This window comes from Lepidothrix coronata, unplaced genomic scaffold (genome assembly GCF_001604755.1).
Source record: "Lepidothrix coronata isolate B3197 unplaced genomic scaffold, Lepidothrix_coronata-1.0 Scaffold83, whole genome shotgun sequence".
NCBI classification, from domain to species: domain Eukaryota; kingdom Metazoa; phylum Chordata; class Aves; order Passeriformes; family Pipridae; genus Lepidothrix; species Lepidothrix coronata.
Genome location: NW_016690263.1, coordinates 2,274,892 through 2,287,680, shown reverse-complemented (window position 1 = coordinate 2,287,680; position 12,789 = coordinate 2,274,892). Strand labels below are relative to the sequence as shown.

General features: G+C 40.8%; 1 protein-coding gene across 3 annotated transcripts in view; it reads right to left on the bottom strand.

Annotated features, from left to right (window-relative positions):
- The window catches only part of PRKD1 (protein kinase D1), a 123,368-nt gene extending 111,473 nt beyond the window's left edge, over positions 1 to 11,895 (bottom strand). For 2 of the 3 annotated variants that reach the window (XM_017820491.1, XM_017820492.1), the window contains exon 1: positions 11,183 to 11,646. In XM_017820491.1, the coding sequence (XP_017675980.1) occupies positions 11,183 to 11,371 (189 nt within the window). In that variant the 5' untranslated portion in view covers positions 11,372 to 11,646. Of the gene's footprint in view, positions 1 to 11,182; positions 11,647 to 11,855 lie in introns of those variants that run through there. The other variant, XM_017820493.1, reaches the window with a different exon arrangement.
- Between the last annotated feature and the right edge of the window lie 894 nt (positions 11,896 to 12,789).

Here is a 12,789-nt window from a genome sequence, read left to right as displayed (position 1 = left end):
TGAATATTTGACCCAAGAACTACTTCAGAGAATTCTACCAAGACTCTTATGGTCAGAAAGTTACCTAAAAGCATATTTTACATTCCATACAAATTTCTCATGCAATTTAAAACTAATCCTTAATATACATTACAGTTAACAGTACTATAATTCATTGTAATCCTTTTTAATTGCTATTTGTAACTATCAAGCAATATACTAACAGTTATCATATCTTAATATTTTAGACACATTCTAAGGATATATTACACAAATATTCATCAATATTTCTGGTTGCATACACACATCTTTGTACTGTAAATTCTAAGAGTCATCTAAAATCACTTTTTTACAAACTTGCACATATTAAATTCTTAAACATTTTACACTGACTAAATAATTCTTCTAGGATTATTCAGTCAAAATCCTGCTTATTCATATTTCATTCTCCTCAATATCAATATGCTATTCAGAAAGAGAAACTACTATGTTAGGGAAAAAAGTGACTTTTTCAGTGGCATCCATGGCCAGCAGGAGTCAGAGAAATGACCAGCTACATTTTTCCCAAATTCAATATTTTCTGTACCCCTTAATACCAAAGTTTGTCCTCAATTTAGACAAAGGACAAAGCAGAAGTTTTCTCCCAATGCTACATTCATATACATATGAAATTCTTTATACGTCCAGAGAAAGAACAAAAATAGAGATTATTCTAATTTAAAGCTTCATGTATTTTCAAACTGTCACAGAGTTGGTTGATAGTCTAATTCATGAGAATCTGTATGCAAACTCTGGAGTCAAATAATAGCATCTTTCCTGGATTAAAAGAAAATAGTTATTAATATTTATAAATATAGTTATTGCGAGGTTCAATTTCAGGGGTTTTTTTTTAACTCTTGTCCTATTGTTGATCTGTACTCATACAAGCAAGCTCTCAACATGGCAAGTGACATTCATTTTTGTTTGAAACACATAGGGAAAAGAAGGGGATAACAATCAAGCCACACTAGTAAATGATTTTTACACATTCCTATTCAAAAGATGGAAATTAGGTTTTGACTCGCTCTTTGGAAAGTCTCTCCCTTGTTATATAACATTTATTGTTGTTTTCAGAACCTCCCTTTTGTACTGTTAAATAGAGAGGGGAAACACTGACATTATTACTAAAAAATTCATTTAACAGAAAAAAAATATGCTTCAATGTATCTTCACTCACCAGCAATGGCTGAGATATACTCCATATTTCAGTGAGACCAACAAAGGGCTTTCTTTTTTTTCCCTTCAGATCCTTTCCTGAGGCATCTCCAAATATATTCTACCCAGTTTTAACATACTGATTATTTACCTCTTGAATAAGGAAGCAGACGCTTACTGACCATTTAAATTGACGAGATGAAGTTTTTTGTTCTTAGGCCATCTTTGAACAAACAGGTCTGATTTTCAGTAGCTTTAGAAGTTTATAAATTCTTTTTTCATGCTTCAGTTTTTAAAAGAGTTTTCATTCTTATTCTCTTAGCTATGTAATACCCAAAAACATGAAACTTGTCAAACTGTCAGTATGCCACAAATTTGTTTTTCTTTTTTAACAACACAAAGCACTTACTTCTTGGTAAAACAAGGTATTTAACAAAATTATGTGACTGCAGTACGAAACGGTACTCTGAATGTTACAAAAATGCTGTTAACATTCTTCAATTTAAATATACAATTGCACATACAACTATGTGCCATCTGTGAATGCACAGCACTTAAGATATGCTGAAAAATCAGAAGCCAAATTTTAGCTTGAACTGCATGCCACTAGTTTAATCAATGGCTGTCCATCAGTCCAGGACATTAGGATGCCTAAATTACACAGCGTGACTATTCACTAACAGCCTGTTAAGAAGTACAGGAAAAATGAGCACAGGTGGAAAAGGAGTTAAAACAATAAGCAACAGAACAAACACCAACTTTAGCTTTGCTGTTACCTTGGTCTTCCCTCTAAGCCCTAACAGCAAGGTGAGGTCTAAACAATGCATCTTTTGTCCTGCAGATCATCTCTAACATGCACATGTCCTCCCTGCGAAGACAGATAAATCAAACACGTCCTCATCAGTTCACTTCTCAAGCACTGTACCATCTTCCTTCCTTGAAAAGTTACACATTGTTCTATTTGAAACAAACTTTACAGTAGATAGATTACTTCAGTTTATCAATTCTTCCTTTCACCCCTGCACAGACCAACCGTCACCATTCCACAAGGACAGATAACTCAGCAGGGCACTCCCCTATCTAACTATTTTTTATTTCTAATCCATAAAATTTGAGGTCTTTATTTCATATTGAAGGGGCTGGTGGTTTTTACTATCCATTTTTGCTAACCACAGGTTTCCCTGAGGAAAAAAAAAAACTGCGCTTTTGCCCACAACCTAAGACAGATTTCTCATTGGGGTTTTTTCCCAAAGATACTGCTAATAAACTGCTGGGTTTAAATGCTGAGGTATCATTCCATGGGGTTTAAGATGTGCTGTAATAATGAGATGTCCAGTACACCTTGACTGCAATATACGAAGGAAGGACTTCTTCCCTGTATACACTATAGCATATAATAAGGCTCCATCATATTACAGGCTGCTTAATATCTATTAGGCATTAATGTAACATATGTAAAGATGTAAACAATGATTCAAAAGCACCGTTTGAAATTGGAAGTAGTGTTTTCCAGCTGCTTTCTACCTCCTCTTTGATAGGCATATTTAACTACTAGTAGTAACTTTTGATTTTTTATCAGATATAACTTTTAATTTTTAAATATTTAAATCAGAGGCAAACCAGACGACAGATAAAACCCAACAAATGAGTAAAAAAAGCACAGATTGATTAAAGCTATATACAGGCTGTGTCAACTGCTGAACGACTCTTAGCTGGGTCTAATAGGGAAATGCCAATACTTTAGCTTAAATATTAGTTTAATTATTAACCATGAAGCACTGCATACTCTGGGAATCACAGAAACACCAGAACCTCTGGAAGTTCTAGTCTGACTTCTCACCTACAGCAAGACTATCACCAACACAAGGTTTTGTTTACCCAACTCCAAAAATGAAGGATGAAGTTTCCACCACCTCTCCAAGTACCTGTCCCAAAACTGCACTACAGTCCTACCAAAGAAGTTTTTTTCCTGATGTCCAATCTGAATCTCTTTCCAACTGTAACTCACAGTCATTGTTCCTGGTTTCAGCCTCTGTCACTAGCTAGAAGAGTTTAGCTCTATCATCTTTGTAACTCCTCGTAGGTTAGTTCACATCGAGAACCAATTCAGCATCAGAATACAGTTCAGAACCTCCCCATTTTTGTGGGAGTTGCCAAATAAAAGTAGTCAAATAAAAGGAAGAAAGAGGAGGTTTATATGGTATAATCATTTAACCTAGATTAAGAACTGAAAGGACACTGCCATTTCCTTGTAGATTTGAAAAATGTGTCATTCCCTCGATCAAGTTCACATGGCATGAAAACAAAATACATGATCATAAACATAGATTAAAGATACACTAGAGATACATTTCTAGATGTAGAGCACAAGCATTTATTTTCCAAACGGTTTGATTTTACTATTACTTTCTGCCTAACAATATTATGACTACCTGAACTCTTGCTGCTACAATGACTTACCAAGCTTCTTGTGACCAAGTGGCCAGTGGACATACTGTTACATGAGGATAACAGAGACAGTAATGTCTAATTTTCCTCCAGAAACCAGGATAAAAACACATAGTATAAAATCAAGAGATCTTCTTCCCTAACTTAATCTCTTCACCCTCACACAAGCATACATGCAGACTCTAACCAGATTGTTTCAATTTTCATTCAAGTTTTTTTACTTCTTTTTTTTTTGTATATATTTAGGACAGCCAACTTTTTAGGAAAAAATGCAGTGAAAACTGTGTGGGTTTGGATTTGGACACACTCCTACTCATATTCTAAATATTTTGCTGCATTCTTTCTTTTTAAAGGCAGGTATAATAAACATAACAGAACAAATGCAAATGCTTAAGTTCACATACATTGTAAATATCTAAAAGGTTTCTTTTTATTACTCTGGCGTATAGTTTTCACATTTTCCTAGATGTAGTTGACTATTGGTGGCAATATGAAATCCTCAGGCAGGTAAGATCCCTGGAAGTGTTCAAGGCCAGGTTGGATGGGGCTCTGAGCAATCTGGTCTAGTGGAAGGTTCCCTGCCCATGGCAGGGAGGGTTGGAACTAGATTATCTACTGGGCCTGTTCAGCCTCAAGAAGAGAAGACTGAGAGGGGACCTCATCAATGTATGTAAGTATCTGAAGGGGAGGTGCCTGTTGGCACATCAGCCTGGTTGGAGCCAGGCTCTTCTCGGTGGTGCCAACCAACAGGACAAGAGGCAAAGGGCAGAAACGGAGGCACAGGAAATTCCACCTGAATATGAGGAAGAACTTCTTTACTGTCCAGGTGACTGAGCACTGGAACAGGTTGACCAGAGAGGCTGTAAAGTCCTCCTCGCTGGAGATATTCAATAACCACCTGGTTGCAATCCTGTGCCATGTGCTCTAGGATGACCCTCCTTGAGCAGGGAGGTTGGATCAGATGACTCAGTGTGGTCCCTTCTACCCTGACCAGTTCTGTGATTCTGTGACCTTTAAGGTCCCTTCCAACCCTAACCATTCTACGATTTTACTAGAAAACACCCTAAACAGACTTCTGACAGTTTGATATTATGCAAAAAGCATGTAGTAGCTCCAGAAGAAAGGGAAGTCCTCATTCAAGGAGCAAGAGCCAAATATTAGTCAACTGCTAGCACTGACTAAAGGCGCATATACAGCCACACTGTTCTAATGGGAAGATAAAGTATTTTAGAGAATAGTTCACCTACACTCTGGATAAACTCTTGAAAAAAAGATTTTAATTATATACTTGATTGCAACTATGTAACTGCAACCATATTACATAATGTCAATATAAACCTGTCTGATGTCAACCAGAGGACAAAGTCAAGAAGCCAGTGATGGCCTGTAGCATCATACAGAAGTAATTTTTAAAAATCTACAATGTATGTGCTTATTACAGGTTGCTTGAGACAGACAACTCTCAGCCTCAACGTCCTCAATGTCACAGGTGTAATTTTTAATTCTACATAGCCCTGTCTTAAAAATTACACAGATGTCCTTAAAATAATTGCTAGCATAGTCACTAAAAAAAAAAAAAAAAAAAAAAACAAGACAAAAAACAGGCAAACAGACATATGGCAAAAGCTTTTAACTGCAATAGACAAAACACAGTAAAAATAAGAAACCAGAATGCAGACTTCAATAAGTGTGTTTGCTTATTTACAAGTCACCACGGTACAAAACACATGGTAACCATACAGACAGATTTCGCCAAACACAGGGGGAAAAAAATCTAGATAAGAAGAAATAGCTTCAGATGTTTGTGAGGGATTTCCAGAAATCGTGGGAAAACACCTATGGACAAAGTCTGCACAAATGCATACGGGAATTTGACACATAGCAGGGTGTTTTACACATAATCCATAGCACAGATCACTTACATACAAGCACAAACTCACCACCCTTTCAGGACACACTGGGTTTTCTGTGCATTCTCAGATAATTGTGTCATTTAAACCCAGTAAGTCTTCTATGAGACACAGAGTCAGACCTTGGGTATTTCAAATTCACCAAGCACATGCCATACTATGACCACATAGGTACCTCTGTCTGGGAAATGTTGCAACTTCATTAATAAATTCCATTCTTTCTCTGGCAATAGAGCTGAATCTCATCAGCAGTAAGAGAAGCATCTCATATGCTTATTCATCTTCTGCTTTCTTAAAATCATTATGGAAATTATGTATTTCCTGGGGGAATAATCAGTAGAAGTAACACAAGATCAACACAATTCTTCTGTAATTCCTTTAAAAATTGAGATATGAACTGGTTACAAGCCTGTCCTTCATCTAGAGCTCTAACTTATTTCTTACTCTATGATAATTCACTCAATAGCCTTTAATCTTTGGCTAGGAATTTCTCAAATGCTCTACATACATTTGGGGCACTAGTCCCATCTTCCTCATCTGTTTGCCTGACAGGTTATATAACAGTGTTAACATTTCTTTAAAAAAACATATTTTTTTAAATCAAATTCAGACTGACTCCCTTTCATTGAAGTTACTTTTTTCTAGAGTCTTCTCACATAGGCTCCAAAAGTAATTTTAACTAAGCTACAAACTGATGTGACATACACTGACTTACAGTTTCCAGGGTGGAGAACAACAAACGTAAAGTCAATAAAAGATTAAACTGTAAACATCAAAAGTCTTCCTTGAGATTGGAAGGGAGAGACTACTAGCAAAGTACTTTCACTTTGGAAAATGTTTACATGCATAATGACAAGGCCCCTTGCATTCCTCGAATTAAATTTAACAACTTAGTGCTTTCACAACACAGGCAGAGGAAAGCGTTCAGTGCTGAGAAAGGCTCACTTCGGGGGGGAAAAAAATTAACATTTTGTTACCAGTGTACACCAGCAAAAGACAGTCAACAATGTTGTGAGTACATGAAATGTCTACATATTTCTGACCGAAGGTATATGACTTTTGGTCAGCATGATAAAAACCTGACACAGTTTTTCTGTTTATCCTGAGGCTAAAAATCTTCCTAGTATATTATTTACCCTCAGTTCCTATCCCACTCTAAAGGAATTGATTTCATTACCACCAGGCTCTTGTTTATTTTAGGAGAATTTGTAGATTTGGAGGAAAAAACAAAAAAGAGACCCAAACAAACAAAAAGCACCCACAAACAAACAAAAAATCAGTTGTTCAAACAAACTCCATATGTTTTCCATGGCTGCCTGAAACCCTTGCATAAAAGGTTAAGCATAATTTCATGTCAACCTTTAGAAAAGGTTTTCTCCTTCTTTGCTCAGACCCCAAGTTTAGAGGTTGCAGCTTGAGAAAACAAAACTGAGCTCATTTTTGTTTTCCTATTTTTTTTAAGAGTAAGTTAGATTTTCCTTATAACAACAACCAGAAGCGCAAGTGGATGCATACCTTTTCCTGAATGTGTTTGGTTCAATTCTCAGGGAGACTCTAAAAAGGCTCTTGATTTGATTTATAGCAATTCTCCTAATTTAACACCAAATACCTTACGTAAAGATGAATCTGGGTACAGTATTCCAGCTGCAGTATGCCACTTGACCCATCCTTTTATTACTTTTCTTTTTGCCCTTTCCCCTTCCCAAAACAGCCTTCCTGTTCATTATTTTTTCCCTAGTATGAAATTTCAGAATTATCCAAACCACTGAACCATCTGCAACATTACTTTTATAAATCAGTCTGAACCACACACAGACTATGCAGTTCAAACCTTGCTTCCTCTGTTTCAGATCAACTTATTTTCTTGTATTTTTTGTATGTTCTTCATATTGCTCACAACTTCTAAGCCTTCAAGTGCTGAAGGTCTATCCAGTATATGACCTAAACGGCTGACCTAAGGGCTATTTTATAAAACTCACATTCTCCAGTCAAATAACATTACACTATGTATTTACTTGAAAATTCAAAAGTTTTCAAAACTTGCCAATTCCACTACAGTACCCCAACACATCATATGTGAGGTATAACGATGACAAAGAATTTCAATAAATACAAAATACAAATAATAACTACATTCCTCTTTGAATTAAACTTTTATGAATTTGTATTTAAAGAATTGTATAAAGATTACTTCCTTTTTCTTTTTAGTAAAAAGTCTTTGGTAACATGGTAATTCCAGATAATTGAAGTGCTCTTTGCATTCTTTTGCCCTGGAGAAGTGGTTTTATTGTGTGCAGCTAACCCAAAAAGGGCAATAATTCATACTATTCTTCTTCAAAAAACAAAGACTGTATTTTACAATATCCTCCCACTGTTCTGGCGGGGGAGTCAGCCCAGAAGTCAAACACTGGCACACATTTTACAGTTGATCCTCATTTATTGTCAACTACATCATCCTTTAAATGTTAAAATTTCATTTCAACTGAAGAAAAAATACCCTCCCATTGACAAGCCTCAGGGTTTTCATGTCACTGGTTCTAAGCAAGACAAACAAAATACACAAACTCAGAGGAATCAAACTTCCTTGCCTTCAGAACAGCTCTTAACAGATTTAAATGTATTTGAATTTATGCCAGAAACTGGTATGTACTATTTTGATCTTCAGATTTTGTAATAAAAGTTTCTAAACAGGTATCTCAGCACGGAATTCCTGAAGGGATGCCTTTCATGGACAATAAAGACACACTTTGCTTATGCCATTTTTCACATCATGTACGTTAAATTATCAGTATAATTATACTCTCTACCAAAATTAGAAAACCTAAACAGCATCTGAAGTGCAAAAGTTAGTCCTCTAGGGTAAATAAATGCAAATCCATGTTTATAAGGAAATATAAACTTCTAAATTATACATAGCTTTGAATTTCATATATGTGAACCCACATATATATTATTCATATACAAAACCACCATATAAAGATATAGAATTATAGTGGGTTTATACATACACACACACACATTCATAAATACAACTATACACACACACACACTGTATTAACATACTACTCAGGCCTACACGTGCTCCACTCTTCACACTTTGAGAAGTTTAGTTCAACTTAATGTAAATTTTGAGCAGAAGTAAATTAGGCAGGTGTATAAACCTGTGCAGAATAAGGGTCATAATTATCTTGAATCAGGTATACCCACATTACCGTGGAAGAGGCTGTCTGTAAACAGATCATCTGACACCAATACTGAAGAAAATTCAGCACAATCCTATAAATAAAGTTGTGTACAAGAGAACTGCTTAAATATTTAACAGCACACCACAGAGACAGCGTTGATTTTAGCAGTCAAAGACGAAAGCCACAGAGAAAAACAAAATCACAATTTCTTATCCTTATATACTGCTGAAACAATCCAGACCAAATACAGAGTTTGGAAGAAAACTGTTCACTGGTAGGCCACTACTTTACAGACCCTAAGAAACTTGAAAATAGTGTGAGAGTTCAATAAAATATACTTTGCAGTGTAGTTTCCTGCTTGATTATGATAAGCAAATACATCTTTCTCATAAAATCAAGACTAAGCAACCCTTCAAACCATTTCAGGAAAAGACAAAATCATGAACCTACAACACACACCTCATAACAGTTCTAGATATCACATAAATTTTTTTAACATCTCTGCCCATATGTTTAATAACTTCAATTATGCAAACCATCCTGTCAGGTTTAGTGAAACGAATGCTAGTGAAATAATGTATACGACATACTTACAGCCTTAAGCTTTAAGGTAAAGGCCACCACTTGACAAGAAAAGAAAAAAGAAAAAACCCTATCTTTCTTCCAGTTTTCCCTGTCTTTGAGCCAATTCCTTCTCAACAGCCTTGGGAAAGGAGACATTTCAGCTCTGAGAAACTGTGTCTAGAAGAAAGTTCCTCATTCAAGTGTGCCCTGCAGAGAAGCAGCTAAATGATGCTTTTTTTTATGTAGTCAAGAAACTGCAACAAATTAGTGTTCAAAATTTTTATGCCAGTACTTATTCAAAAAAGTTTGACTCTTTGAGCACCGGCATTTAGTCTTCCTTACACAATGGTACATTGTTAGGAAATTGGGTTTAAAATCAAGTTACAGTAAAGCCATGAAATTAACAAACTACTCAAGCATAAAAAATAGAAACAATGAATACAAGAATCTTAGCCTTTCCATTATTGCTAGCACATTCGGGCGTATATGTGAACAAGTGACAAGTATCGGCCTAGGTTTGAAAACAAATATGGTAATGGGAAACAGAAGGGTACACCTTTCTCCAGAATTTCATTTAATAAAGCAGGTAACCATTTCTTAAACTACGAAGAATACAAAATTTAGAAATAAAGATGTGTATTTCATACTTCTTTAGAAACACTTCATTAGTTCTCTTCGACAAAAAAAAAGTTCCACAATTTAGTGAAGTTCAGATTGATGTGATCTACAAAGAGATGTAAGGTAAAACTATCAACTGTAAAAAAAATAAAATAAAATCCCTGCCTGAAATTATTTCCCTTCAGTAAAAACAACGGGGGAGGAGGAAGCCAATTTTTTTCCATTATAACCATCCCGAATATTCAAGCTGCCTTTTTTCCCCTTTCCAATCACTATGATACTTTTACGTGGGTCTTTCACACAAGAAACATGTATAAAGTAAAACTTTATTATACAATTAGATTGTTAAAACAGAGAAGTCGGAAAAGTCAAAGGCAGCGGAGGCTCAGGCAGAAGTGTGGTGGATTTCAGCGTGTTGCGCGAGTTTTACCGGAGCGCAGGTGAACTGCGCCTAATGACGGTACCGCTCCCGAGGGGCTGCAGTGAGTGCCACCCCCGCGGGCTGTGCCACCCCCGCACCAGTGACCCATCGCCGCCCGCAGGAGTCGCCAGTCACGGCTGACTCAGTCCCGCCCTGTGCCGCGGCCACCTGCCAGCCCCAGGGCAGCGCCGTCCCTCGTCCCCGGCGCAGCGCCCGCCGCCGCGGCCGGGCAGGACCGGGGCGCTGCGGGGCCCCAGCCCCCAGTGGCGGCTCCGCCGGCCTGCCCGGCACAAGGGCAGACGTGCGAAGCACTGCGCGCCGCTTTGAATCCTGGGCTCTCGGGGTTGGTTTTCCCTTGTTACTGTTCGGTTGTTTTTTTTTTTTCAGTGGAAACTTTCCTCTCCCAGCAGAGGCCGGGACAGCGTGAACTGCCCCGGGGCGCCGCGCTGCCATCACAGTTGACAGCTTTCTGCCCCCCCGCATTCCCCCTTCCCTTCCGCAGCATTAAAAAGCGGCAGATACATCCGGCCGGAGTTTGTTTTTAATAACGGCTGTTAGTTAGCACAACTAATTGCATCCACTGCCAGCAAAATAAAAGTCAAGCTCCACGTCATGGAGCTCCATACGAGAATCCCGCATGGAGCCTCCTCTGCACCGGGGCCCGGGGAAGGAGGGGGGGGGGGACGGCAGAGAGACATGCGGGGCGCCGGGTTGAAGGAAGCGGGGCCGGCGGCAGGAAAGTTGGAATGGGTTTCGTTTATCCACGGAGCAGAGCCACGGGGAAAGTTAACAACCACCAAGAGCACCCGCGGGCAGCGTCCGGGGGCGGCGGGAGGGGGTTCGCTTGGGGTCTTTCTTATTACCTTCTGGTCTACGATGGAGCAAGCCATTTCCCGGACGTGGGCGAGGCTGAAGTCCCCCGAGGAGTCCTGCAGCAGCAGCACCGGCTCCCGGCTCAGCCCGATCTGGAGGTGGAAGGCGACGCCGCCGCCGGCAGCAGCCCCCGGCGGCGGCAGCGGGCTGGGCGGCCGGATCAGCGGAGGGGCGCTCATCGGAAACTTCCCGCCGGAGCAGCCGCCGCAGCCGAAGGGTCAGGGACGGAGAGGGAGAGGCGGGCGCCGCCGCGAAAAGTTTGTGGGCCCCCCGGAGGCGCCAGGCGAGTTCGCCCCCGAAGTTTCAGGAAAGTCCCGTCGATCTCCTCCCGGGTGAAAATGGCGTGGGGGTGGGGGGGGAGGACCGGAGAGGATGCAGACAGGAAAAGGCGGCGAGAAAGACGCGAAAGGGGAGCCCGGCCCAGCGCCGCCGCCGAGATGGTGCCGCCGCTCGGGCTGTTGGCGCCGTGCGCGGCGCGGGGGCGGGACGGGCCGCGCCCTCCGCCGGGACGGGCCCGCGCCCCACTGGGCCGGGCCGGGCCGCGCCGCTCCGCCACCAAACGGCGGGCGCGTCCCGCCGGGCGGCCCCCGCAGGCGAGGGCGACGTGGGGTCTGCTGCTTCCCCGCGGCGGAGCTTGGCCTCAGCCGTCTTTGGTCTCCCTACCTGGCCCGGTCAATGGGCTGTGGTGCTGGAGGGTGCTGAGAGCCTCCCCTTCCCCCGTCATTTCAAGAGGCAGGTGGAGGCAGAGCCTGAGGAGAGTCGGGGATTTCCTTGCTGGCAGGCAGCACGGTGGCCTCTCCCGGGCAGGGCGGCGACGGCTGCCCCCGAGAACGGAAAGCAGTGCCAAAAGAGCGGGAGCTCCGCTTTGGCCCCGGCTCTTGTGCCTGGCCTCGGCCGGCTGCTCCCGTCAGTATCGTGCCGCCGCCTCCACCAGTCCGTGTAGGTTTTGGGAAGAAGCAAGGAACTGCTCGCATCCATCTCTTCTCTAAAACAGCTTGCAGTTTCAGGTACAGTCTCTGCAAAGGAGAAGAACCCTGCCACCCAGAACCAGGATGAGTTACTCTTCTCAACTCTTGGGATGAGCACAAACCTCATCCGTTTGCACAAGCAGCACTGAGCATTTAGTCTAAAAGATTCCTCTCGAATCTCTTCTTGGAGATGTGTGAAGGCAGTGGAAACGTGAACTGTCAATATTTTAGATATCAACAGAGAAACTCTTAAGCTAGATATATGTGGCACCTGTAAGGATGACAGTACTACCTATATGTTTGTAAATACAGTGGCTGATCAGATTTACAACCTGTTTCGTTGCAAACTGCTTTTTTGACCAAAATGTAGCAGCATTGTTTTATTTTTATTAGCTGTCTTATTAGGACCTATTTTATTGTTGTCAGCCTATTTCCGACCTGGGAACTACTGGAAGCTTCCCATAATCGCGTCGCCCAGCCAGCTTTTCTGTACAGGAGTCATCGTGAGAGAAACAGACTAGAAGATCTTGCAGCCTTGCTTCATTGCTGAGTCTGAGGTTCAGAGTGGAGCCCTCTTGCTTTCTAAGCTTGATGAGAGCTTAGGTGTGGCTAGGTCGAATCTTTGTCTC